At 40.4% G+C, this 26,518-nt stretch overlaps 1 protein-coding gene across 4 annotated transcripts in view; it reads right to left on the bottom strand.

The window, feature by feature from the left end:
• Nucleotides 1–26,518, bottom strand: part of pde4ca (phosphodiesterase 4C, cAMP-specific a) — a 43,908-nt gene that overhangs the window by 14,976 nt on the left and 2,414 nt on the right. The window contains exon 1 of one of the 4 annotated variants that reach the window (XM_061044366.1): nt 22,285–24,582. The exons of 2 other annotated variants lie outside the window; for them this stretch is intronic. In XM_061044366.1, coding sequence (XP_060900349.1) covers nt 22,285–22,358 — 74 coding nt within the window. In that variant the 5' untranslated portion in view covers nt 22,359–24,582. Of the gene's footprint in view, nt 1–12,541; nt 14,027–22,284; nt 24,583–26,518 lie in introns of those variants that run through there. One more of the 4 variants, XM_061044365.1, reaches the window with a different exon arrangement.

The raw sequence follows: 26,518 nt of genomic DNA, 5'->3' as shown, positions 1-26,518 counted from the left end.
TGTTCAGCTACTAACGCCTGTATCTTGCAGCTTCACACATGATGTTTCATATTCCTCCAAATCTTTCATGTTCTGTCCTCTTAATGATGCTGCACCCCCGGTTGTTGTCCTGAAATCCCTAACCACAGACTTGTTTCTATTTTTGTTTCTGCATCACGCTTCTGCCTCTATGTGGCTAAATTTAGCTTTCCCCTGGCAGGGGGAATATACCGAAAGAGGCAGCACTGATGCTAAAAATAGAGTTTCAGGTAGAATACAGAGCCTGTCCTCCCTCCGCTCTCTTCTCCCTCTGCATCTCAGAGCAGCAGATTCTTCCCTCCGTTCATGAATATGTATGAGCAAGTTTCTATTTGAAGCCGATGCCGAGCTAAAAATAGATCTCAGGTCAAAAATATCTCCCACGTCTTTCTCTCACTGCTTCTTCACTTTCATTTCTCTTTCCTCTTTCTCAGGGGAGTGAACACTGAGTCCTGACTTACAAATGATACTGAACTATTTACCTTTTACTTAAAAGGAGAAATACAATAGAATGATATCTTAGCTTGCTCTGCAGATACTAGATTACATGTTAGATCCATACTGAAAAAAACGACGCAGGAGCAATTGTTTATATCTTTTTTTAATGCGTGGAAAAGTGACAGAGAGTGTGAAACGAAACGGCTTCCATTGTGTTTAGTCCTTAAGCAAATACGTTACAAAATGTGTACTAAATATGTCAACTGAGCCATTTTGTGTTTTCCAGAGGTCAGAGGTCAGTGCTCAGGCTCAGTGTGCACGCTGTCCAGACAGGAAGCCCCCACAGTAGCACTGACACGGGATTTTCAAATGCAACTCTATTGTCTTTGTGTCTTCTCATGCCAGCCAGTCGCACACACCCACCTCATCTCTCCCCCCCTCCTCACTTTCTCAGGCGCAGCCACATGTGATATAAATAACCAGAGAAGAAGAATGAGGCTTTTCTGAAATAATCCTGTTGAGTGGGAGGTTGTTGCGTTAATAATATAGCTGATAAACTTGTTGGTAAGTGATGTCTGATGTGTGTAGTTTCTGTGTATTAGTGACGCTCTATGATCAGGGTCCCTCTACTGGGCTGTGGGGGAATGACAAGAGTCGGCAAGTGTGGACAAAGACCAATGAATCTTTTTGAGATGGTAAAACAACTGCAGTACTGACGCTTTGAGAAGAATTCAACCTTGTGTTGATATTTGATAATGAGTAATTGAATGAGTAATATCTAATGAAAAATAACAGAAAAACACAATGGTCCAGCCTCTAAAATGTAAACGTTTACTTTCTTTTCTGAGTCTTTTTTGATGGCAAAACAAATATCTTTGACTGAAGCCTTGTTTTTTTCAGGAAAAGTCTCGGACTATGGAAACCCCTAATGGTCATTAAATAACTCTTTTCTGACTATTTACCAGCTAAGGATTTATCAATTTTAGACAAAATAATTGACTGAATTACCAAATATAAAACAGACATAATGCACTCTTCTTATGCTTTCATTACGGTACATTTGTAAGTAGGTTTTGACGAAGAACAGAAATATATATTTTATACATAAAAAATACATCACAATATGGAATCATCAGTACATCACACAAGTAATGAGTGAGACTGCCAAAAAGATGTTTCTTCTAGAGAGGAGGAAATATTTTATTATGAATCATGACGAGTAGTGGTGTTAAGATTTGTGTTTTAAAAAGGGGATCGTTATACGCACATCACGTACAGTAGGTGCAGGGCGGAGGAAAAACAGACCGAGGAAGAAGATGCGCCTGCACACTTGTGAACGGGTGTGGCTGATTACGATTTGTTAAAATAAATGAAATTTGGAACCTGCAGTCACACGCAGAACTTCATTCTAACCTGCACATAGGCATCCATACAGGCACACACACACACACACACACACACACACACACACACACACACACACACACACACACACACACACACACACACACACACACACACCTCCTGATTATGTTCTCTAGTCTAAAGACCAAACCAGAGCCAACATTCCTGAGCATCATAAAGCCTAACAACAGCTCTAACAACAAAAAAAATGGAAAGAGAGAGGTGTGTTACAGCCTTTGTTACTTAAGTGGCTGCCTGGTAAGTCGAGTGATTGATGGTAACCTGTCAGTGGCCCTGATACTCGACACCCCGCCTGCGTCACGGCCTGTCATGGCAACGTCAATCCCATCTGGGGAGCATTAAAATACAGGAGCTACAGGGCAGAGAGGGAGAGAGAGAGAGGGAGGGAGAGAGATAGGCCTGTAAACCAGGGCAAGCTGTCATCTGAACCGTCATTCATCATTCCCAGGCCTCTGCTGTGACACAACCAGAGAAAGAGTTTGTTACACCAGAGCCGACCCACAGGACCGACTCAGCCATTAATTCAAAAGTCATCTAAAAGAAGCCAGGCTGAATTTATGACACATTAGACAGACCTCATCTGGTGTCAAATGTTCAAAGACAATTAAAGACGATCCCAAGTAACTGACAATGCGTGTGTTTAAGGATGTTCAAAGTAAATGAAAACTTCCAGAAAAAGAAGAAGAAAAGGGTTAAACTCCAACTTTTTGCCTGGCATGATAAAGCATTACGATATAAGCTGTTATGTATCAGTGGGACATCTGCTCATGATTCATGAAAGGTGTCCCGGAGCAAACAAGGATCAGGATTGGCTTAGAGAGACCACAAAGTTCACACTATAGCAGCAGCTGAGCGTCCACACCCTCAAGCTCAACAAACAGAACAAAGTGAACCAGGGATGAACCACGAAGGTGGTTAATCTGGCCACATTAGAAGAAAGACTTTACGCACATTTGGTATGTGTGATTTGGGGTGTTACACAAGCGTGTGTGTTCTGGGATGAAAGGTGTCTGGTTGTTTTTGCTGTGGTGGCCCCTCACACAGAAGAACCACCCTGTTTGTTTGTGCTACCCTTCCTCTCCTTTCCTTTGACATCACATGATTCAGCCATGTGATGAACCTGATGGAGGTTGTGTGTTTTATTGTGTAGTCAGTATCACTTTATTAATACACAAAATCTGAACTCAATGCCCTCTGTCTGCGATCATTATCGTTCATAATTGTTCTGTTTGTCCTTGACTTGTTGCTTATAAGGAGTAATTTCATTTTTAGAATGGGAAATATACATTTATTTGATGACTTTGAAGCCAACATAAATATATACAGTATTATTTAAATCCTGTAAGTCAACATTAAAAACAAGAGACACACAGCTTGCTATTCTGTTGAGCATTTAATGTAAGGTCAACAACAATCCTCGACATATTTAGCTTAGTTGTTTTTTTTTTAAACCAGAATCAAACAAATACAAATACGTTTTAAAAATAGGTGAACTACTCTTTTTTTAGGGAGGAGTTCTGTGTCTTTGGTAAGAAAAATAACTTCATGGAGTTTCTAAAGGTTCTAAATGTTGTCTTGCTAGCTGCTCAGTATTTTGCTTAGAATGACATTTTTACAGTCAGGTCTTTGTATGGATTAAACGTACGCTCTTTACTGTGTTACATAATGAGCTTCAGAGCTCCTGTCAGATTTTGTTACTGTGAGATGGATTCATGCTACGTGTTTCTTCCCATTTTCCTGTCTTTATGTTAAGCTTAGAAAATCATTTGGATAGCTACTTTTTTGGTAAACTTTTTCGATGATTACTATAAGTTCATAGGGCCTAAAATAAATCATGTAAAGCTACGTGGATTATTGTTTCCAAGGCTTTACCTGATTTTAGTGGTATAACATGTCCATGGGCGGCAGCATGCAGAAAAACATGAGCTCTCACTCTGAGCACTCCCTGTTAGTCTCCCATTTCTCTGTTACTGGCTTACCCCCCTTGTTAAAACAACATGAGGGAAAGCGACAGTACTGCACATATATATAGTAGCTGTTTAGCTGCTCTAACACAAACAATCAAGTTTTAGGCACTGTATCATGTCACACCTAACAAAAACAGAGTCAATATGCCACCCTCAGATGATCGCTAAGTTTAGACATTATGCAACTGTGATATCCATGTATGTCCATTGTTCAGAATCATGCCATGAACAAAATAGATTCAACAGAATGTGAGCAAATGAAGTGTTACATGACATAACGGACAGGCAGGAACAACAAATCACTTCACTGACCTTTTTACAACACAACTCAGCGCTAAATAGAGTCATGAGACGGACTGTATAACCGAGCACATTTGTATAGAACCAGTGACGTGAAAAATACTGCATTGTCTTCTGATGACTGATTTGTTGGCAAAGAAAATGATTCCCTTGATTAAGTCAAGGGTTAGGGTTGTTTGTTTAATTAAACTAAAAAAGTATGTGACGGATATTTTCCCTGAAGACAATAAGATCAAACGTATTATTGTGTAAATTATAGTGAAAAAAATGATCCATGCAAATAAAAAAACACACTTTTTTAAAAATTAGCTAAGGCTGGCTTCTGTGGGTGTGTGTGTGTGTGTGTGTGTGTGTGTGTGTGTGGCTGTGTATGTGTGTGTGTGTGTGTGTGGTTTCTTATTGTATTTAAATATATCCACGATGATTCAGTCTGAACAATAATTTGCTCTTTGCTCGTACTTAGAAAAGCATCAAGCAAAAAAAAGGGTGTATGTGTGTGGGGTTACGTGCCGTTTGTGTGTGTGTGTGTGTGTGTGTGTGTGTGTGTGTGTGTGTGTGTGTGTGTGTGTGTAGTTATCATATCTGAACTGTATTGTCAGAGCTCCTTATCTTACAGCTGTAATCACTGACTCTTCCTGAGATCTTTCCTTTGGAAAACAACACAATACCTTCCTGACGCCTGCAATGACGGACGTTGAGCGCTCCCTGACCTCTGATGCACTTAACAGTGTGAAGTGACTTTTAAGGACGACCTCACTGTCAATCATCATTACACTGGTAAAGTGATAGATTGGTAAAGTATTATGATAATACTCACGTGCAAAAACTGCCACAGACTGTCACTCTAATAAATGCTGAACAGTCACACAATACCCACCAGGTCTGTAAATAAGATTATTGACTACGATGATGTTTTATATAAACATGCTTCTTCTCAATACATTTAATCTTTGGATACTGTGTACCATGGAGCATTGACCTCAAGACACTAACTCATTGTATTTTTTATGCTGGAGTTGGCTGGCCTGCATTGTCTTCACGTAGACCAAATCACCGGCATGTTCTCTTTTATAAGGCAATCCTTAACTGTCATCATTCCACTTATTTAAACATGTTTTGTTTTCTCATCTTCAAACTGATTGCCTATGTTTTCAGTAACGTCAACACTGTTTCTTTCTTTCTTTCTGTGTATAGACTGAATCTCTCTCCTCTAAGGTGTCTAGTCTAGAGTTGTAATTGTTGTTGTATTTGTTCTGTGTTGTCCCTTGTTTTGTTTTGTTGTTTTTTGCTGTATGTATTACTTTGTTTCGTCTGTAGTGTGTTATGTTTTGGTTTTGTATTGCTGTGTTGTACCTGTGTCTTTGTAAATATATGTTTGGGACCCCCTTGAAAACGAGGTGATACACCTCAAAGGGCATATCCAAATATAATACATTTCTCAACATGCTTTCCCCACACTTGTGTAATTTTATTAATTTGGAAGTTGTTGGAAGCCACAGTCTTGGCTCTGGCGTCCAGTCACAAAACATATTCTAGTTTTCCATACCCAAAGTGCATCTTGAAATGAAATGGGGAAAAGGATTTTCAGGTACACTGCTCCTGCAGCTTGGAATCTACTGCAGGAGGATTTGGCTCTTTGGGAGCTGGTCTCTTAGTTTAAATCATTTTAAAAGTAGATTGAAGGGGTTGGAGGATGAGGCATCAGGTTGTAGATGCTTTGACTAAAGACTTTCTGCTCTATGACCATAGATACTTTTGACCTGTGTTTTGCAATTTTTACATGATGTATCTCTGTAACTTTGTTAAAACGTGCTGCTGCCTATCTGGGCCAGGTAAAAAGGAGATTCTTATTATCAGTTTAAATATATATTTCGATTTGTATGGACACAGATGTTATCATATAAATAACACCTTCCTTATCTCACATTAACCTGTGCACACTGTTTGAATGTAAATAATGTAAAAACTATCTACCTCCTATAAATCAATCCATCTGTTACATAATTATTCTTATAATGCTATTTCAGCATCCTATGCACTCCATGCCATTATTGTCTTATGTAGGCTTGTATATAATACAATAGTTTAATATTTGATTTTTAATGTTTGTAAAAACCGAGTGAAGTTAACTGGAGACATATTGCTTGTTCACACAAACCTGGTCTATCAAGCTGATTCTGATGATAAGGAAGAAAAAGATACCAGAATGCCTGCAGAAGGAAGCTGTCTTGGTTTTTACGTTGTTCCACAAAGCAAGAGAACAATTTTTTTTTTGTCATTTTAAATATTTAACTTGTTTTTCTTTCTATCATCAAAATATTCAGAGTGCTTTAAAGTTTCATACGTTCTCATCAGCTGCAAAAATAAATACAAATTAAATGCAGTGCACAATGTTCTTGCATCCTTTGTGCCTGGTCTTTAAAACTGGCCTTTGTTAACAATTCAGTCAGTTTAAATACAGGTTCGAGTACTGCTGTTTGTCTTTCCTTAAGTGAACTATGAACGTTGGCAGACTGCAGAGTGATGTTTGGATAGAAAGTTAAGGACATCCTACATATTGTACATACTGTGCTCTTTTACAGTGGACCATTGTTTAAACATAAAGTGAACCATAGGTCGGATATACACAATAGAATAAACCTTAAATAGACATGTCAACTCATAGAAAAAAACACAGATCAGGACTACATGCACAGTCCTAAAACTGTACAGTAATGATGTTGTCTTAAATAATAACAGTTCAAGATACTGGCAGTGGTTATTTTAATAAACCTGAGTGAGATGGAGACCAGAAGAGAGTCTCACACACTCTCACACACACACACACACACACACACACACACACACACACACACACAGTTTATGTTATCCTCCAGGATCGTATGGCAAAGAAAACAGAGAAGTGTAAAGAGAAGAATTGGAGGGAAATGAATAAAAGTGGTGGTCTGAAGGTAAGAATACTCATGCAGAGAGGAAGTGCGAGGAGGAGAGAGAAAAGGTTCATAAAAGTTCAGAAGCTGGTCTATTAAAGTGCTGTAACATGAGCGGCATAAGGTATTAACAGTAAAGGTTCCTGCTGTGAGACGATACCTTAGAAAAACATCATACATCATGTGGGAAAAGACGAGGGAATAAATGAGGGATGACGACATCACTTAAATATGCTGAGGCCTTGTGCACAGATTTATCAAGACAGCTTGAATTCACATGAGCCGTTTGAATTTAGACGGTAATTAGATGCTTCTGGGGGTGTCGGTAAGGCTGGTGGCTGGTGCGTGCCCCCCATGTAAAGAAGCTGTGATCCTCCAGGCGGGCTGTCTGGGTTTGAATCCGACCTGTGGCTCCATTCCTGCATGTCATTCCCCCCCCCCGCCCCCCCCCCCCCTCTCTCTCTCTCTCTCTCTCCATGATTTCTGACTCTATCCACTGTCCTGTTTCTAAATTAAACCATTAAAAAGCCCCAAAATAAACCTTTAGTAATTAGACGCTTCTTTGTTCTAAGTTTTTTAGGATGGACTTTACACAACATTGAAAGAAGAAGCAAAGACAACAGCATCTAATATTTAACAAAATGAAAACGTTCCTCATGCAGCTTCTTTTTTGATGATACACAACAGCAAAAATGTAATGTAGTGAGCAGTCAGAGGTATTTCTTTACTTACTTTATACTTTATTTCCGACCCATAGGTCCATATCATTTCTTGAGAATGAGGATCTGATTATGAATGTTATTTTATTAGTCTGAGTCTAGGGGCATTTTAACATTTATATCCTTTTCTCAAAAGCACAAAACCCCCAGGGTTTAGGGGTTCACTGCATGTGTTAACGCACACATGTGTTCACTCTGACTATATCCTGACTTTTTCCAGCAAGCACCTAATTATAAATTCCTCAGAGTGCAGGGATGTGTGAATGTGTTCAAATCCAGACAAATTCACGGTGAGCGAGCAGGTGTGAAAGAGCAACTCAGGAAGATTTCAGGTTCAATCGTTGCTAAAAGCTTTTCAAAACATTTTCAGAATTGCATGGGTGAAAAGGGCTTTGAGTCTCTTTTTGAACATTCCTGAATCTGTTTCTACCTGATTAAAGTTATCATTTTTAATGAAGCACACAAATTGTCTGAAACAGTTTATCAATGCAGAATTTGGAAATTGAGCATGAAATCAATGTTCATTTACTCCGAATACCCTCAGATGTAACAGGGAAATGCTTGACCTTCTCTTTTGAGATAAACACAGGCAGATAATTGCACAATTATTCTATTATTCTGTGTCTGGAAGTCTCGTTACAGGACGGTAAAGTTAAAGGGTTTGAGCAGAGCGTTCAGTCCATTAAGCCTGTCACACTTCAAACACTCAGGCCCGACTCACCGCTGAGTGAGCGAAGTTTACAAATGACCTACAACCAGAAACTGTTGGTACATGCTCCTGTTCATGTCCATGCACTAACACTAAGGTACGAGCCTGAATAATATCCCTCATTATTCCTGGTATCCAACAACAGAGGTCCTGTTCCTCCTGGATGTGAGGCATATGAATGAGGGTCCACGCTGTGCCTGTCGGCCAGACCACCATAAGAAGCCACTGACAATTTATGAAATACTTTGGAAACACTTCCAGACACATTTATTATGATAAAATGCCTTTTGGCTGTGACGCCTACAACGCTGTGCTAGCACCATGCAAGAGTAATGCTCTTTGGATGGCACAGGATGACTTTATAACTTCAGCATTAATTCATAACAGCCACATTACCGTGGCACAATTTACACAGTAAGTGACCTCTGGCACATGAGGTGTGAAACCATTGCAAAGACAAGAGTTTATGCAAACAAACGTATCTGTTACATGAAAAATATGAAGCTACGTGATAAGATTTGGAGGCCTAAAACATCCTCCAACATGGACACTTTAAGACTTAAATAAATCAAGAAGGAAAAAATTGATCGCCCTCTTCTCATCTCAGGCTGCACTGACAGGAGAGAGAGTTTTAGGTTTCTATTAAATGAACCCTCAAAGCTCCGACTTAGTTACCTCATTTACATGCACCCTGCCAAATCTGTCATCTTTGTAAGACCCTTAATTCATAATAAATGACTCTGTGCATTAATCAAGCTAGCTCACTCCCAAACACCCAACAAACTCTTACATTTGTTTTTGCTGTCAGAGGTTCGTCTAGAAATAATCCTTTCAGGACTTTCCAGGCCTTTCTTGGTTGTCATTGCTGAAAAAATGGTTTGTGTCGCTGCTGGTTCTGTAATCTGCCCTCTTCACAAAGTGTTGAGAGAAATTAGATCAACAGCCTGTGGAGACAGAGCAGGCTATAAATGGTTGGAGAGCAGAGGAGAAAACATAGCTCAGGCTGAGGGAGATAATTAACTGGCTTTTTATTTGACAATATGACATCGGATGACAGCTTCTTGGTCTGCTGCTGTGATGCAAATAAAAGTTCTTTAAAACTTGAATTTAAAATGATTATTGTTTTACTTTTGCATAAAGAGTCTTCAGCCTAGCTGCTCTGTGAGTGTGAACTTGAATATTCACTCAAAACTTAACTAAAGTTCAAACTGATTGTTTTGCTAGATGAAAAATCATCGACCAATGTTCAGGTTCAGGAACCCCTGTACCAAATTCATGATCCTTCAGTCTTAGCTGTCAGCTCATAGACTGACGGACTCACATCGTTTAATCCATCCTTTTCAGACTCAGAGTCAGCAATAGTTTTGGTAGAAATTCGGTAATCGGTATCGATCAATCTTTATTTGTATGGCTTCCAATTCATACCAACTGTTATCTCAAGACACGTTACAAACAGCAGGTAAAAGACCTCACTCATTGTTATCACTAGAGCCGCGCTGCTGCCTGGAGTTTCATCATGTTCATCTTAGCTGGCAAAAACTGAAAATCAAATGTGCCTTACAGAGAGCTTTCGTAGCCTGAAGGCAATTTCAGGTTCATAAAAGTGAAATGAAAGGATAAACGAATGCAGCCCACCACCTCAAAGACATTAAGCTGTTACTGTTCTGGGCTTGTAGAGAGAATCCTCTTATCTGCCTTCTTTTAGGAAAAGCAGGTGTTACACTTACAGTTGAAATCTGTAAAGAGAAAACCAATAACCGCTTCGCCCCTGGGCAAAATAATCCGCTCATTGCTTATCTTAGAATATGGAATCAAGAACAGATGTATTAACACTTTTTTGTATGGAACCTGTTGTACTCACATAACACTTGAAAAAAAACATGTAATCCCGTGCCAAATATCTAACCAAGGAGAAAGAGCGGCTGTTATCTGGCTGTCGTTGTCTGCGCTTAACTCAGATAATTGGGCTTCAAATTACGCACCAAAGGCACGCGAGCTCTGGGTTTGTCGCCTGATGTCAGATTTATGTCCTTTCTACAACCTCAGGTTCTTTTTGTCTGACTTGTATGTTTCATATATACTCCTGCTCAACATGTCTGGGTGCCTTCAAAATGGGAATTACAAGCATGGTGCTCGACTTTATGCAGATGTCAGGATGCCACGAACAAAGAGGAAAGAGAGGATGGACTTCAGATGATTTTAGGTTTACAATTTGAACATCATTTTAACATTACTGTTTTCGATGTATTGTCTATGCAGCAATTTCCCAGCATCCGAGACAAATTTCTCCCTAGGGAGGCGAATAAAGAAACCTTGACCTTGACCTTGACTTATCATCCTATACTCATACATATAGATTCTACAAGTGCTGACATGTAAAATATTTGAAATGAATAGATCCCCGAAATGGGCAATGATGAGGTGTCTCTGTCCGTGTGTTCCTTTAGAAAACATAATGGTGGTGGGACAGTGTTTGCCCTTTCATCAAAAACTCAACAGGAAGATCGATAACCCAACCCAAATAAAGCATTACTGTTACTACCTCCAAGTCAGTGACTCTCCTCTCTTACTGATCGTCTCCAACAAAGGCAGCTACTCTTACTGTAACTACTATTAAAATGGTGAGAATTTCTAGACCACTTTTTAGATCCAGATTTGGAAGCAATGTGAGCAGTAGTCTGATATTTCCACACTTTTGTACCAACCCTTGTTTTTTACCAAAGAGGATGTTTTCTTGCTTCTTTGAGAGCAGATGTTAATAAATTAAATTAGTTTGGTTCTTTAGGGGAATAAAAAATGGAAAGGACAACTGCCCTAATGCGTACAAATGTTCTTCATTACATCTGATAAACAAAATCCTGCCTGAGAAAAAAAGGACAGAGGACCACAATGTAAACAAGACTTTATCTCGGAGCCCTCCTTCATAGCCTCCCCTGCTGGCACTGAGGATTATGTGTGACGCTACAAAACTTATGGTGAGCTTTTCCTGTGAGAATATTTCTGTAATGGACAGAGGATTTACAAGAGAGAGATTTTTTGGCATGCCATGGCTGACTGCAAAGTGTCAGCGCAGAGAGTTGAGAAGTGGCTGTTTGGAGACGCAAAAGACACCACCCTGTGAAATCTATGTAGCCTGATTCAATGTTCCTTTTTCTACAAGACAACTGATAATCCAGTCGTCCTCAAAAGTTAAAGTAAAAACATTGTTTTTGAAAAGTTTCAAGTTAGTGACGTGACTCTGATGTGTGTCTGCTAAACTGCACTGCCTATAAAAGACACTTTCAGACTCTGCACAATGGCCTGCGTTTCTGTCCAGCACACATTTAAACTTAGAATCACTCTACTGTACGGCTTGCTACATCGTTTTCAAACATTGGTTGAGCTTCATATTTTGGTAAAACCACAGTAAGTTGTACAACAGACGGCTGCTTTCTAACCTCAATATAAAACACAATTCTCTCTCCTCAAGCTATTACTCTCATGTAATTCCTTTTAGGCCAGTTCTGTTCAAAGTGGCATCAAAAGTTAAACACATTTGAAACCTATTGTACACCATAAAAAAGAATCACTCCCTGACGCAGTGACCAGTCCAACAAAAGAGGAGATTACACCAGTGCTCGAGAGGAAATATGATAAAAAGATATTTTGGGAAATGCTGATATGAAGCGAAAACAACTGATAAGAACAAAGAATGTTTTTGTAAATATTGCAGCTGTTCAAACACTGCAGGCTTTAGATTTCAGATACAGAAATGAAAGAGTTTCATAAAAGAAGTCAATCGCAGTGCTCCAGCATCCAGATCAAACCGAAAGAAGAAATGATTATGAATGATGCACATGGTAAGCTGAATTCCAGGTACATTAAGTGCAAGCTACTTTAACTTTAGTAAATAACAGAAACACGCTGCTGACTTCATGATCAGTAAGCCGTGACACATGCTGTGTGTACGTGTCTGTGTATGCATTGAAAGATGACAGGAGAAGGAGAGAAAGACAAAAGGACTGAGTGAGAGTAGATGAGATGGCATTTAATTACCGCCTGCGTTTCTGTATGATGTCAATAGGCCTGTTGACAGCGCACGGCGATCCCCATATGTTCCCACTCCGCACAGTGATACTCCGCTCCATGGAGTAACAGAACCCACAGTTGGTCGGCACGCTCATCTTTCTTTCGTCTACTCTCGTAACTCGTCCTCACCCTCCTCGTCTTGGCCGCTCCGCTGCTCTCCCTCTCTTGGTTCTCCTCAGCTTGTGGCTGCTGTCATCCCTGTAAAACCTGGCCCGCTTCCTTGTCTGTGTTGCTCTGTCGGGCTGTCCGGCTCTCCACTGCTTCCCAGGAGTTCTCATTACCTCTGGCAGGAGTGGACACCCGTTCTAGGACCAGAGGCTCCTGTGCAAGATGACTCTGGCGATGCAGTCCATGCTTGCACCTTGTGCTGGTGAAAATCTTTTCCTTCTTTCTATTAAAGAAATGTAAAAGAAAAATTCTACCTGAGCACCCAAATTCCTCCTGTCACAGCTGGAACCTCCTTGCTTCTGGGCAGTCTGCCTTTCAGGCTGTAGACAGTGCTGTTCATCACTCAGCAGAGCTCCATTTATCGGTCCCCCATGTACATCTTGTCTGTGCTCTGGGTCTAAATGTGGCTCAACACCGCTGCCCTCTTCCCCTCTACGTTTCTGTCTGTCTGCTCTCTCTCTCTCTTTTGCTCTCCTTCTCTCTTCTCTCCGCTTCCTCCTCTCCCCTCTGGCGTGCTGCTACACCTTTAATCACAGAGCAAACAGAGACATTTCCTTTCCCTGGGCAAACTTGCTCTTCTGCTCCAGTCTGTCTTAGTTGCCCTGTGCTGTGTATGTCTGTTTTTCTGTAGAGGGCGCCCCACAGAATCTGTATGATGTGTGTGTATGCGTCTGCTTACCGAGCGTGTGCGTCAGCAAGCAAGAGTGTGTGTAGGCATGTGACTGAGCAAGTGTGTGTGTGTGTGTGTGTGTGTGTGTGTGCGCGCGTGTGTGTGTGTGTGCGTGTGTGTGTGTGTGTGTGCGTGTGTGTGTCTGAATCACACACAAGGGGGAACAAGTTTCAGAGTGAGGTCAGAGCTGAGAAAGGGGGTGGGATCAGAGCCAGCATGGTTCCTGCCTTCCCCAAATGTTGAGCCCTTTTAACCCCTTCTTCTCTATCTCTAGCTCTCTCTCTCTCACTCACACGAATCAGAGCACACACACATCATCGCACACACACAGACACACACAAACACGCACATACAGACACACACACTGACTCCTGATTCAATCACAAGACAGAACCCCCCCTTTGGCCACCATACTATTATCCTTTCCAGATGTGTGTGTGTGTGTGGGGGGGGCAGGTATGTCCTGTCAGTGTTAGGTAAAGAGCTTGATGGGAGGATGGTTATTGTAGGGTATTATAGTAAGTAGCTCATGGGACACAGCTTGCTTAGAACAAAGAACATACTGCAAACTTACTATATGTTCCCCCAGGCTTAAAGGGACACTTCACCCATTTGCATTAAGCGTTGTATCATTAGCAACCCGCCCCCAACAAACACAAATTATCAGACAAGAGATCGTTAAAATTAGAGCTGGGCCATGAATCTACAGATGTAGTGTGCCATATAGGCAAGAGTAAAATGAGGAGCAGAGAAGGTTTTCTGACCACACAGCAGAGTCTGACAAATGGTGTATATTTGTAATTCGGCATTTGACAATACCAATTAGACCAATTTACAATTATCTGAAGCCCTCCCCTATCCAACGTTGACTATAAAACGTTGATATGATGACTGTAATGTCATCTATTGGAAGGTTACTATTGTTTCGAAGCCTCATGTCATAGCCATGCTGATCTTTTTTTGAGACAGAAGGTAACAGTCCCTGCCTTAAATCAGTACTTTTATTATCTACCTCTGTCTGAAAAGACGAGCCCACCGTTTCAAAAGAACTAAGAATTAGAGGACACAACTTGCCACCACTGTGAAGTGCATTGTATCTTAAAAGAACAGAAAGTTGGCGCTCTTATCAGGGCTTGACGAACATTTGATTGCTATCCAGTTAGCTGGATCACGATCATGAAAACATTGCCTAAAAACATTTCCATAAATGGACGTCCACTTTTAGCTCCATTCTGCAGTTTGACATGGTTCAGTTAAATTGGCAAAATCCATCAACAGTATCACCTCATCATCACCGAGCTCACAAATGTAGAGACGAAGAGAGACATCAGAAGGTGAGAATGATAAAGGTTAACTAGGTATCTTTAACATGAACAAGAAGACTTTCTGGAGGCAAAATAATTTAATGTACAAAAGGAACTCTGCTCTATTACCGATGTATGTGGAAAAGTTAGCTTACAACTTTTTGGTTTGCCATTGGTTAATTTTTTTACTTTACAGATTATGTCCGTTATGACATACAGCAGCTTACCATCATGTTGTTTGATCTCTGAAAGCATTGTTGTATAGATCTTTAATATGACAAAGTTTCTGTGTCTTACATACTCAAGTGAAAACTGCCATTTAAGGAAATCCTATGAGATGCACACTCAAATAGGGCCAGTCATAATAACCACAATCTTAACAGAGCTACAACACTGTTGTACATTAAGGCCTTAATTCAACAGCAACAATTAAATCAAATCGCAAACCGGCAATAAATAAAACTGCAGATAAGTGATCAGGGTTGCATGGTGCTGTGTTCACACTCCTCTCTTTTTGGACGATGTGACTGTTTGGAGCTGTAGAATTGAAGCGTTTATCGCCTGACAATTGAAGAGTGTCCTGATGTAAACAGGATGGATGTGTCAATAAGATTTAGGGTCATGTACATTTTACACATTTTTATGACTGGAAAATTGTTCTCATGTGTTGGATGTGAATAATAAAGTGCTGAAATAACACAGTTCAAGAGTCTCATGCTTGTTATCTGGAGTGGACATGCACACACACACACCTACAGACATACACACACATTGGTTGGCAGTATACCAAAGGATTTCACAGTGTTCATGTATCTGCGTCAGCGTGGTGGAAGAGAGGGGCTGTTTGAGGAAAAGCAGACTTTAAATGTTTAGTTCTGCTCAATATCTTCACATCTCGTTCGCTAGACAAACGCGCCGAGCGCCGAAGCCAAGACAATGTGGCGAGTTGATCTATAAACTCATAAAAAAGTGAGGCATCTTAAATCCTCGTTGACCCCTCCGTTTGTGAGTTTAATCGTCCATTATTTGCAAAGGGGCCTCATGACATCATGTGTTGGCTGCATGGACGCATGGTGAGCATTCCAGGATAACGAGCTGTTTTGAAGTCAGCGAGGGCGCTGTGTGCCCGAGTTGTTGCCTGTCAATGGACATACTGTCTGTTGGTGATTTGTTTGTAAAGTTGACACTGATTCATTTCCTTTGTCATTTTGTCCTCTGACAACCAATTATGTTTGATGTAAGTACCAGAAAATAAATACACAATAAAATCAATCTTGTTACAGCTTAGTCAACAGGAGATTTAAGTTATTGAGTTTGAGTAGTTGAGTTGAGTAGTCGACCGATAAATCGGTCAGATGATAATATCGGCCAATATTAGCATTTCAAATGACTAACGGTATTGGCTACTTTTGTTGCAGATACGCGCCAATATTACTAGATTTATTCACTAGTCAAAAATCATTTAATTTATTTTAAGTATTACACTAGCTGTTCTCTTTCAACAGCAGAGTGCGCTTTATGGATTACATAAAGCATTATCACTCTCCAGAGTGTCAAGTGGTGATGCACGTATATACATGAGCAGTTACTTTACAGTTGAGTGACCATCTTTTCTTCATTATATATCTTTACCACAAGTGTTTGACAACTACATTTGACAACGCTATAAATGTGTATATTATATTTACTATATCTATCTATCTCTACAGATGGAACACAGATCCAAGAAAGATATCGGCCAATATATCAGTATCAGATTTTCTATCCCCCTGATATCGATATCAGTATCGGACCCAAAAATTCAATGTCGGTCGGGCCCTAGCATAAAAAGTTTTATGTGTTCCTTATATAATGGGAAAGGACAGCTTTAACTCCATAATGTGAGTAATGTGAGTATGTATGATATACAGTTCTGAGTTTTCGCTCCTTTAATACTGGCTAAGCCTGAGGGCAGATAAATAATCCTTTCTCAAATCGCTCTCAGGGTCACAATGGTTTAATTAGCTAAATTGAATTTAAGTATACTACCAGTGATGATGAAACGTGACGCTCTAGTGCATTTCAATGTAATTAAGTGTTTTCTATTCTGAACTGTGACCGAGTGCAGGAAAAAAGACGGTTGAGAGCGCACACATAAAAAAACTACCCAAAGCCTGACAGGCAATTCTGAATAACTTCTCATATGATATTAGTCTACGAGCCAGTATTGAACGTTTGATCTACTGCATCTTTTCTGTTTTTGAGTTTGGATCATCATTTATTTTTTAGGCTCTATTGTGTCCACTGAACTGGAGATAATGAATTGAGAAGTCATTTAGAATTGCCTCTTAGGCTTGTGGTGGTTTCTTTGTGTGTTTGTGCTCTCATCCGGGAAGCTGATGTTTATTTGTTTGGTAATTAGTTGATTCAGAGCTAACGTCATAATGATAATTGGTTGCAGGCTTGTAGCCACTTCCTATGTAAGATGCCTTCCCCTTTTAACAAACTGTTTGTCGGAAACGTTTTCAATAAATGTTTGTTTGCAAGGAGTTTACCTTGTATGTTTTGATAGTCACCTGTCTTATGAAATGGAGGTGCAATGGGAAATGTTTTAGTTCTGTTAAGAAGCATATGGTCAAAAAAAGTTATCCTACGAACACACACATATAGTTATTACATTTTGAATTTCCCTCTGGATCAATAAAGTATCTATCTATCTATCTATCTATCTATCTATCTATCTATCTGTCTATCTATCTGTGGCCACAGACAAAGTTATGATTCAAAATACAAATTCACCTGCACGCTGACTGAAAACATCAGAAACCTGTCAATCAACCTCAAAAGATTATGCTGCATTACTTCATCATATGGAAACGTTCTACATGGGCTGTGCTGTTGTACACATAAACACACGCACGCACGCACGCATGCACACACACACACACACACACACACACACACACACACACACACACACACACATTTCTTTATCAAGCATGTTATGCTGCTTTCTCTGGACATTCTGGGATCTCCACTAGAATTGAAATTAACTGGTGAGTTTGTGATGGACTAAGTGTTTGGTACAGCAGAGTTCAAAGAGTTCAAAACAGTACAAAGACCCATCAGCGCACATGCTTGCAGGCATATTCACATGAACAAATCACATTCATGGTTATGTTTTCTACATCGGTAACAGGATCTCCATGAAGAATTACTCCTGAAAATAACTGCATCCTCACTTAAAAAGTAACTTTTTGTTTCCAGTTATAAACATGAAGTTAAATTAAACAATATCTACATTTTAAATAATAGAAGTGTTATACTTACTTAAAAGCCCATTACAGGTTATCACTGCAGCACGGTAGGAAAGCAAACAAACTAAAAGACATGTCGTCTTGAATGTTATCTTAAACTCTGTGTATGTAACAAAGCAGCAGCACCAGGTGTGAGCATGTGGCTGTTGCTAGCAACCTATATTTAACCAAGTCTCTGTGATGTCAAACGTCATGTAACAGCATGTACCATAGTAAAGGCTATCAGTGTGTCGCCTCATGATTCATTAGGCTGCCATCTGCTAGCACGATGGCTGGTTTGGGGATCGTCTGATTTGGGGACTGGTTGGATGAAAGCCTTGAGCACACACGTTCAAACAAACACCCTCTTACACACAAACACACGGCCCAAAAAGGACAGGACATATGCATATGGAAGGTCTTTGATGCATCCACATGACAGACATGGGCGTGCACTTTAAAGTATACACTAAATGTACACCCACATTACAGGTGGCCACTCCTTCAGCAGGGAAACAACAGCAAAGAAATGCTCAATCACAGCGGCCACATCACCTTCTATCTCTGAGCAAACCTACTGTGCAATCTGCAGAGAATGTGCTGTCTGTTCTTCTTTTTTTACAGGGGTCCTGAATGAATTCCCTAAGATGTAAGTTAGCTGTGCTATATTGTACATGCAAAATACTAATACTAACTCCTCAAGATAATAACAGAGTGTAAACCCCAATTTTCCTCAGGGATTAATAAAGGATTGCATTTAGGGATCATGTCATAATAAAATGCTGATCAATGTCGATTTTTATTAAAGATTTATTTTTTGGGCTTTTTGCCTTTATTTAGATAAACAGGACAGTGGATAAAGTAGAAAATCGGGGGAGAGAGTGACCCAAGCAAGGATCTAAAGAGGAAACGACATCAGTGCAAACAAACCGCAGCATTAAGACACGGGTGCTGACAGAGAGTGAACGGAGGCAGAATAAACAAATGTGCAAAGAGAGATAGATGATGTAATAGTCTGATAAAATGAATATATAGACCTATATAATTAAGTCAATAGAAAGCACTAGCATACAACATGTTTTAAGTATTTGTCCACCCTTAGCTACTATACTGCTGTAAGAAAAACAAGAACAATGGTTCATTCTGCAATATTAAGTTTTGCAATATAAATGTACAATTGAACTTCTTCAAACACTAACCATCATATCACCACAAACCCCCCTACAACACTATAAAGGTTTAATTAAGGACGCATCACTCCTGTCCAGCTGCCTTGAAAAAATAATTGAAGTCATAACAAACCAGCTCTACTCCACCGCTGTCTGCACGAGGTCGCTGCTCTCTAACAGTCTTTAGGTATAACTTAGTTTGTTTCTCCCTCTAGTGGTTACAATGAACAATCATCCTGACACATTGGACTATCAGCACCAATGTCTGATACAAAGGTACTTTTTAAAATTGAACTTTATTTAACCAGAAATACAGGTCAAACAAATGTGCAGATTTGACTTGTGAACATTTATTAAAGGATTTTTTTTTTATATATATATATATATATCTAAGGAAACATCTGGAATTCTTTTTGTATTAATGTCAAAAGTAGCAGCACTACTGATCATTTAAGGACTATACAATGTTGGTAAAAAAAAAAAAAATAAATGATGGTCTTCACATCGTTTTTACAGTCTCTCTGAACTTTGATAAAATTAAAAAAATGAGTAAAATCTAGTGTAGAGTTGCTGGTTGTGAATTTCAGCAATGTTAGTGCTGCTGCCTCAGAAATCAATGAGGCTCTAGAGGCGATTGGGGAAATCAGTCATGCCGAAAATATGGAGTACAGCCGTGACGCACACAGCAGCCAGCCTGCCACAGCCACACAGGCCCTATTGACTAATCTGTGTGTGTGTTTGAGGGAGGGGGCTGGCAGCTATATTGGGACCTCTGACATTGACACTCTTGCCCTTTGGTAGGTTGGCCTTACTTGACACTTTTTTTTATTTTTTCATCATGATTGTGTCAGTCACTTTAGGTTTTTTTTTTTTTTTTGACAACTTCAAAAAAACTTTTATGCACCCCCACTCCCCCCCCCCCCCAGTCCAACCCTCTCCTTCCTGTCACTATCTCTGTGCAGAAAACAGTGCTATCTCGTCCAACGTCCTCTTTATCACTTCTGTACTGCCCTCTCGTCTGTGTCAAACTATCTTTGTCTAATTTATCTCTATTTCCCAGTCCATCAACCGTTGCGCTAGTTGCTCTTGTGCTCATCTCACGCTCGTCTCTTCCTATCCTTCTCTCCTTTTGATAAATGGAACCTTCTGAAACTGCAATGAACTGCACACATGCAGTAATAAATATGTAAGCATGATTCTGATGAAGAGCTCTCCAGTCTGGCTTAATTCAGATGTGAAATACACATTGATGGAGAAGCCATAAAAAACATTGTTTTTGTTGTTGTTGTCTTTTTGCTGTGTGTGTGAGTGTGTGTGTGAGTGTGTGTGTGTGTGTGTGTGTGTGTGTGTGTGTGTGTGTGTGTGTGTGTGTGTGTAATAGTCAGAGGACAGGATGAATGGTGCCCTGGTACTGTTAGTACAAGTGGGGATAAGAGGTCTCTCTATTGTGGGGGACACATCTGGACTACAAGAGACAGCTTTGTCTTAGTGTGTGTGTGTGTGTGTGTGTGTGTGTGTGTGTGTGTGTGTGTGTGTGTGTTTATCACAAAAGCATTGTAAATAAGCTACTTATGAAAGAATTTAGTTACTACTTACTTATTTACTACTGCTGTGATGCACCCAAAGTGTTCATGGTCTATCACAGACTGAATACTGAATGAATACATTTCTATCTTTACAGGAGCATAAAATGAAAACAAGTTGTTGTTTTTTTCCAACTTGCTTGATCTGACCCTCGCAGCAAGAACTCCACAGTTCTTTATTTCCAGCCGGGGAGCTCAATGCAAAAGTCAGGTAAAGAGAATAGATGCTTGTTCTGTTCCCCTCTGCACTTCTGTGGTCTAAAATCTGCTGCTTTGATCTCCTCATATGATCCAAACAGGCTCACTGCTGGAGGAGTTCGGATGACACTCGCGAGGCACATGCCTTATGCCCAGAGTTCAGAAAAGATTCCCCCACTGCACATTGAACTAAAAAAGGGTTCTACAACATATCTTAAGTTTGAAAAGAAGAAAAGGTTGATTATTTATGAATCCGTGCAGCACGCAACCTTATTCAAAAGATGCATCTGTGGCTGTGAGTTACATTTGCCTCCGGTTTACTTTGTGTTCATGTGTGTCTATTTATTAATATTTATATGACTCTCAGTTTCAAGTCTCTGTAAACCTACATAATGGGAATGTCCTGCAGCAATCGCTTGACATCTGCAGTAGATTTTTCTGTTTCTCCTGCACAACTGCATCAAGCTTTAGCTCCTATTAAGTGGATCAGGCTTATCTTGTGGACGAGGTAGAGAGTTACATGAAGAAGGTTCATTTGACACATCATCTGATTCCTGTGTGTTTGGTTTCCTAGAGGATAAGACACAAAACAGAGATGAAATCTGCTTCATCTGCCGCTCTCATGGACAATTGAGTGCTGCAATACTTCTTCAGTCCTCTTATGAAACTCAGGTCCAGCACCAAATGACGTCCGTGCAGTGCCTAACACGGAAGCCCCGGCCTGGCTCGGGTCCACGGACCACAAGGAGGTCCATCAGTGGACTGAGCCATCGATTCAAAATGCCACCCTGAGGCCTGAAAACACCAACCAAAGCACCCAGCACACCAACATAAACACCCACCGCCTTCAGTGCTGCTTGCATAGAATCATCTGGCATAAGTTTTAAGCCAGTGTTTCAAATAGATACAGGTACAGACTCATCATGAGAGTAAAAGTTTGTTTATGTGCATTTTGATATGCCAGAGAGTCACAAAGCAATCATCTTCTATGGCTAAACCTTTTCTACTGTAATTAACTGTGTTATTTATGTAACCTAAATGGCACTCTAGCAATAGGGCTCAAAAAATCTGAGCTAAGGAACAGAGAAAAACTCATCATCACCAATACTACATACTAATACTGTAAACATAGTGACAGCACAGCAGTGGAAAAACAATTCCCCATCAGCTGATTTAATGGCCTGTTTTGTCTTCTACTATAAAGACAAAACACACATGCTACTCACCAGTAACTGAAAACCAGATAAATTGACTTCCCATCCCTTCCTTAACATCTCCACATGTTTATTTTGTTGCCTGTTGTGCACCAGCAACGGTATTCACAAAACTTTCAGAACACGTACCCAATACACGAGTGTCTGCGGTTGGAGAAGCTGCCTTGCATCTTCCTTGGAAAGCGAGAGTCTTTGTTCATCATTTTATCACAGGGTTCAAAAAGAGTTGAATTGAATTCGGAGAGGCATCAAAAAAGCTGCATTGGGAAGCAAGGGATAAAACAAAAGAAGTTCTGTGGCATGTCCAATACCCCCATGTTGTCATATATCAGAGGGTGTAGCTGTCCAAAAGGTTGTCTTTGGTCTCAAGCTATGAAAAGAGACAGGTCCCTCTGAGAGGATGTTGAAGGAAAAACAGGTCCGAGAACTTTAAATGTAAAGCGAGGCCAAGATGCAAAACAGAAAAACCCAAGGGGGTCATCGGCTTCACCTGGCAAGAGCAAGAGTGAAAGTGAACGCGGCAGAGTATCAGGCCTGCTGAGCTGCCCCTTCTCTATTTATTTGATGAGAATCAAATTAGCTAGATGCCGTTCACTTCCAGGTCAGCGCAGAAACAACTCAAACTCCAAAGAAACTCAATTTGCAGTTCAGTTTTCGGCGTTAAAGATATGTCCTTTTGTTTTAGTGGACAAAAGAAGAATCAAAAAGGTTCAGCTCAGTGTGTGTGTGTGTGGTTGTGGTTGTGTGTGCGCGTGAGGACATCCTAAAAAGGCAAAAAAAGTCTTGGCTGTTAGAGACCAATCACAGAGGGAGTCAGCATATCATCTCTCTGACAGTGGAAGTATGGGGCCGAATCAGATCAAGTGAAATTGAGGATGGTGTCAGCTGTCAGGGCTCATCTGGGACTACTTCCTCGCTTGTTCTTCTTTCAGCTCATCACAGATGTTGCCAAGATAAACTCTTCTCTTGTTCTTTTTCTCTCTCCTCGTACTCCTTAATAGGAAAAAGCAAACCTGAATTCTTCCAAATGAGTTACCTCAAGGATGCCCCCCAGGTACTTTTGGTTCAAAATTAAATCCAGCAAGATTGACAAAAATGTTGTTCATCGAAAGACAGTGCTTCCTCTGTGATGCTGCATCAACAACACACTGAAGTTAGGCTTAGCGGAGGACAAAAAGAAAAGTGAGCTGGAAAGAGTGTCATAATCCCATCAGATGCTCCCTGGAGTGGGCCGTCCCAAGTCGTCCCGGTCAACGGGCCATAACAGACTTCTGCTCTCTCTTCCTTTCTCTCCTGAGAGTGGTGGGACCGAACTCTGGCTTAAAACAACAAACAACGACACTATCTCCCCTGAGAGTGAGAGATACTGAGCAGGGGGGAGGGAAGGGGAGGGGTGATGAGCTGTTGAGAGAGACGGAGAGAGAGAGATAGAGAGAGAGAAGGGGGCAGAGCGAGAGCAAATAGCACAAAGAGACAGGGAAAGATTGCATGAGACACTAACTCAGTGTGGACAGTGCAGGAGTTAGAGTGGGTTGAGTACATATGGAGGTTATTAAAGAAAAAAAAAGCTAAATACTCATGTATTGTGTACATTTATTTCTATATGAGTTGTGTGTTCTGTCCCTTTTTTCGTGCAACTGTCCGGCCTCCATGCCAGCAACAACAATAGTTCACCGCTCAATCAATACTTCAATACTGTGTGTGTGCTATTTTTTTTTTTAAAAAGGGGATTCCATTTTCCTCTTGAATATTGAGTTCTCTTCTTGTGCCGTGATACAATCCTGATTGGCACATTATCCTTCTCACGGTGAAACAAACATTTGATGTCATCAAATGGGAAACTACTGCAGAGGGTTCACAATGAGTAGAGGATGAAAACATCTCATTTGTCATAATGTGAGAGAGGAGCGGACAGAAAGTGTCCGCTACATCACATTAGAGGTATATAAGTGTCCATTATTTTATCATGTTTAAATGAACAGTGACAGTATCGTTGCCTTGAGAGCCGCACTTCTTACTATTTTAAAAAAAGAATAAACCAAATGCAAACACATTCATTATTAAGTTACATCAGGATAAACTATGGGTGGCATTTAAAGGTACACACAAATAATATAATGTAAATGGATTCTTGTATAATAATTAAGATGAAAGAAAATGCTATTGGGGATTGGCATATGTATTTCAAATAGCAGTCTATAGTTTCTGAATGACAAATTATAAATGTAACTTTCCTTTATAAAAACAGAAAATTCTGCTTTCTGACTGAAATGCCAACATTCTCATCAATAGCCTTCAGAATATCTCTGCACCCTTACAATCCATCTAAACTATTACATCCAGCCACACACCAGCTAAGAGATCATTCTTTCCTCTACTCAACCATCTCGAGCTTCACGCCTACATTGCACAACACAGCAGCCTCTAGTGGGAAGACGAAGAAGTGCAACAATAATATTTATCAGGACAGAAGTGAAAGTCCTGCATGTAACCAATTTTGAACTGTCACCCCTTGAGGACTTCTTTAACTGTAACATATGGCTGAGTTAAAGCTAATCCACAATTCCTTGTATAAAAATGAATTAAATTACAGAATTGATTCAGGCTTTCAACTTTAACCTTTAAAAGCTGATTGAAGAAACCTTATCGTTACTACATCTTGAACCTCTGTAGATTATATTATATTCATTAAAGGGATACTTCACCCATTGAAACATGTTTCTGTATTGACATTGGGTCATAAATGTAGTAGAAATGTGAAATACATTTTGAAGTTGGTGCCTTCTTGGCCGAGAAAAGGCAGAAAGTGTCTTTTTGGCTCATGTGGATGAAAGACACCAAATCCCAGAATGCACAGCATCGCAGGCCACTCCCACTAAGGTCAGGTTTACAGACATATTTACTTCAACACATACGGCCATTTCCTCAACTGATTCCGAGATTTCTTCCAGAAGGTATTAGTATTTTGGAAATTCCTGGCAGAAAACTCTATGTCTGTGTCCATAGGCAAACAGTGAGAGCACCGACACTACCAGTCTGCCCCAGCTCGAGCCGGCCCGGGCTCCTCGTCCTCACCGCCTCAGACAGGCAGGCCTTATGTCTCGGCTGCTGAGCTGGCAGCGGCCGACGGCGGCCAGCAATATAGCCACAAGACGGTTGCTGACGACAGGCCTGTCTTGTGTCTCGGCTGCTGCGGCCGGCAGCGGCCCCAGGGGCCAGCAGCCAGGGATCAGCAGCCAGGGATCAGCAGCCAGGGATCAGCAGCCAGGGATCAGCAGCCAGCGGCCGCAGCAGCCGAGACACAAGTCCGGTCTGTCGGCAGCAGCCGTCTCGCTGCTATATTTATATTTTTTCGCCATTATCAGCTTTCTCCATAAAGCCTGTTAGCATAGCTTCCAAGCGATATGGTGGACGTAAAGTTTCGATTCTGGGAGTGAGTTCCCACCCACTGATCTGTGATTGGTCTGTAGCTTCAGTGGTCAAAAATATGAGGAACTAGCGTTGTAGTTTCACCCCGCTAGCCGAAACAGCTTCCAGTGACGCAAAATGACAATTTTGATAACAAAGTGCAATATTGAAACAAACAGTGCAATAATCTTGAAAATGTGTGTATAAATTCCATCTGACTCTTATTTGTGTAAATGATTCCTGTACCTATTATTGATATCCTACTTACATTCATATTCTATTTGATTAATATTTTTATAACTATATTTCTACTGCTATATTGTATATTTTGGAGCAACTGTAATGATCGAATTTCCCTCTGGGATTGATGAAGCATTTCTGATTCTGATTCCGATATCAAATAAAGAGACAACTGTTGTGTTTGTTTATCTTCAAGCAGGCCAGAACATTTCTAAATTCATTCATAAAAAAACACCACAGAAACAACACAAACTGTTCCTTAATGTGTTTCACAAAAAAGTGTTTTTGAAATGCTGTCACTGGAGTGGAAAAAGAGATTAAATCATCTTTGACACTAAGTGAAAACGCTTTGCAGCCGGGTATGTTCTATATTTGAGCCGTCTGCGACATTTATTTTCCGCTGGACCCCCAGTTTGTTTAATTCCTCCTTCTTGCCAGCCATCCTGCAATAACTCTTCTCCATCCATTTATTTCAGCTCTGACAGTATGGGACACTACACATACCACAAAGAGGGACACTTCCAATGGCCTGACCTGGGATCTGTGTAATATAAAAGCTCTGACATGTTGAATATCTGAGCTAGATTGTGAACCTCTGACTTCCAGTTTGAGCCTTGAAATCCTCTTCACTGGACTCTTACCCTCTAATATTTAGATTTTCAAGACACGGTGAAATTAATGAAACCCTTTGGCTCAAGACTTTCAGTAAACCTTG

This window comes from Labrus mixtus, chromosome 8 (assembly GCF_963584025.1).
Source record: "Labrus mixtus chromosome 8, fLabMix1.1, whole genome shotgun sequence".
Taxonomy (NCBI): domain Eukaryota; kingdom Metazoa; phylum Chordata; class Actinopteri; order Labriformes; family Labridae; genus Labrus; species Labrus mixtus.
Note: the sequence above shows the minus strand (reverse complement) of the source record. Positions and strands in the feature narration are given on the sequence as shown.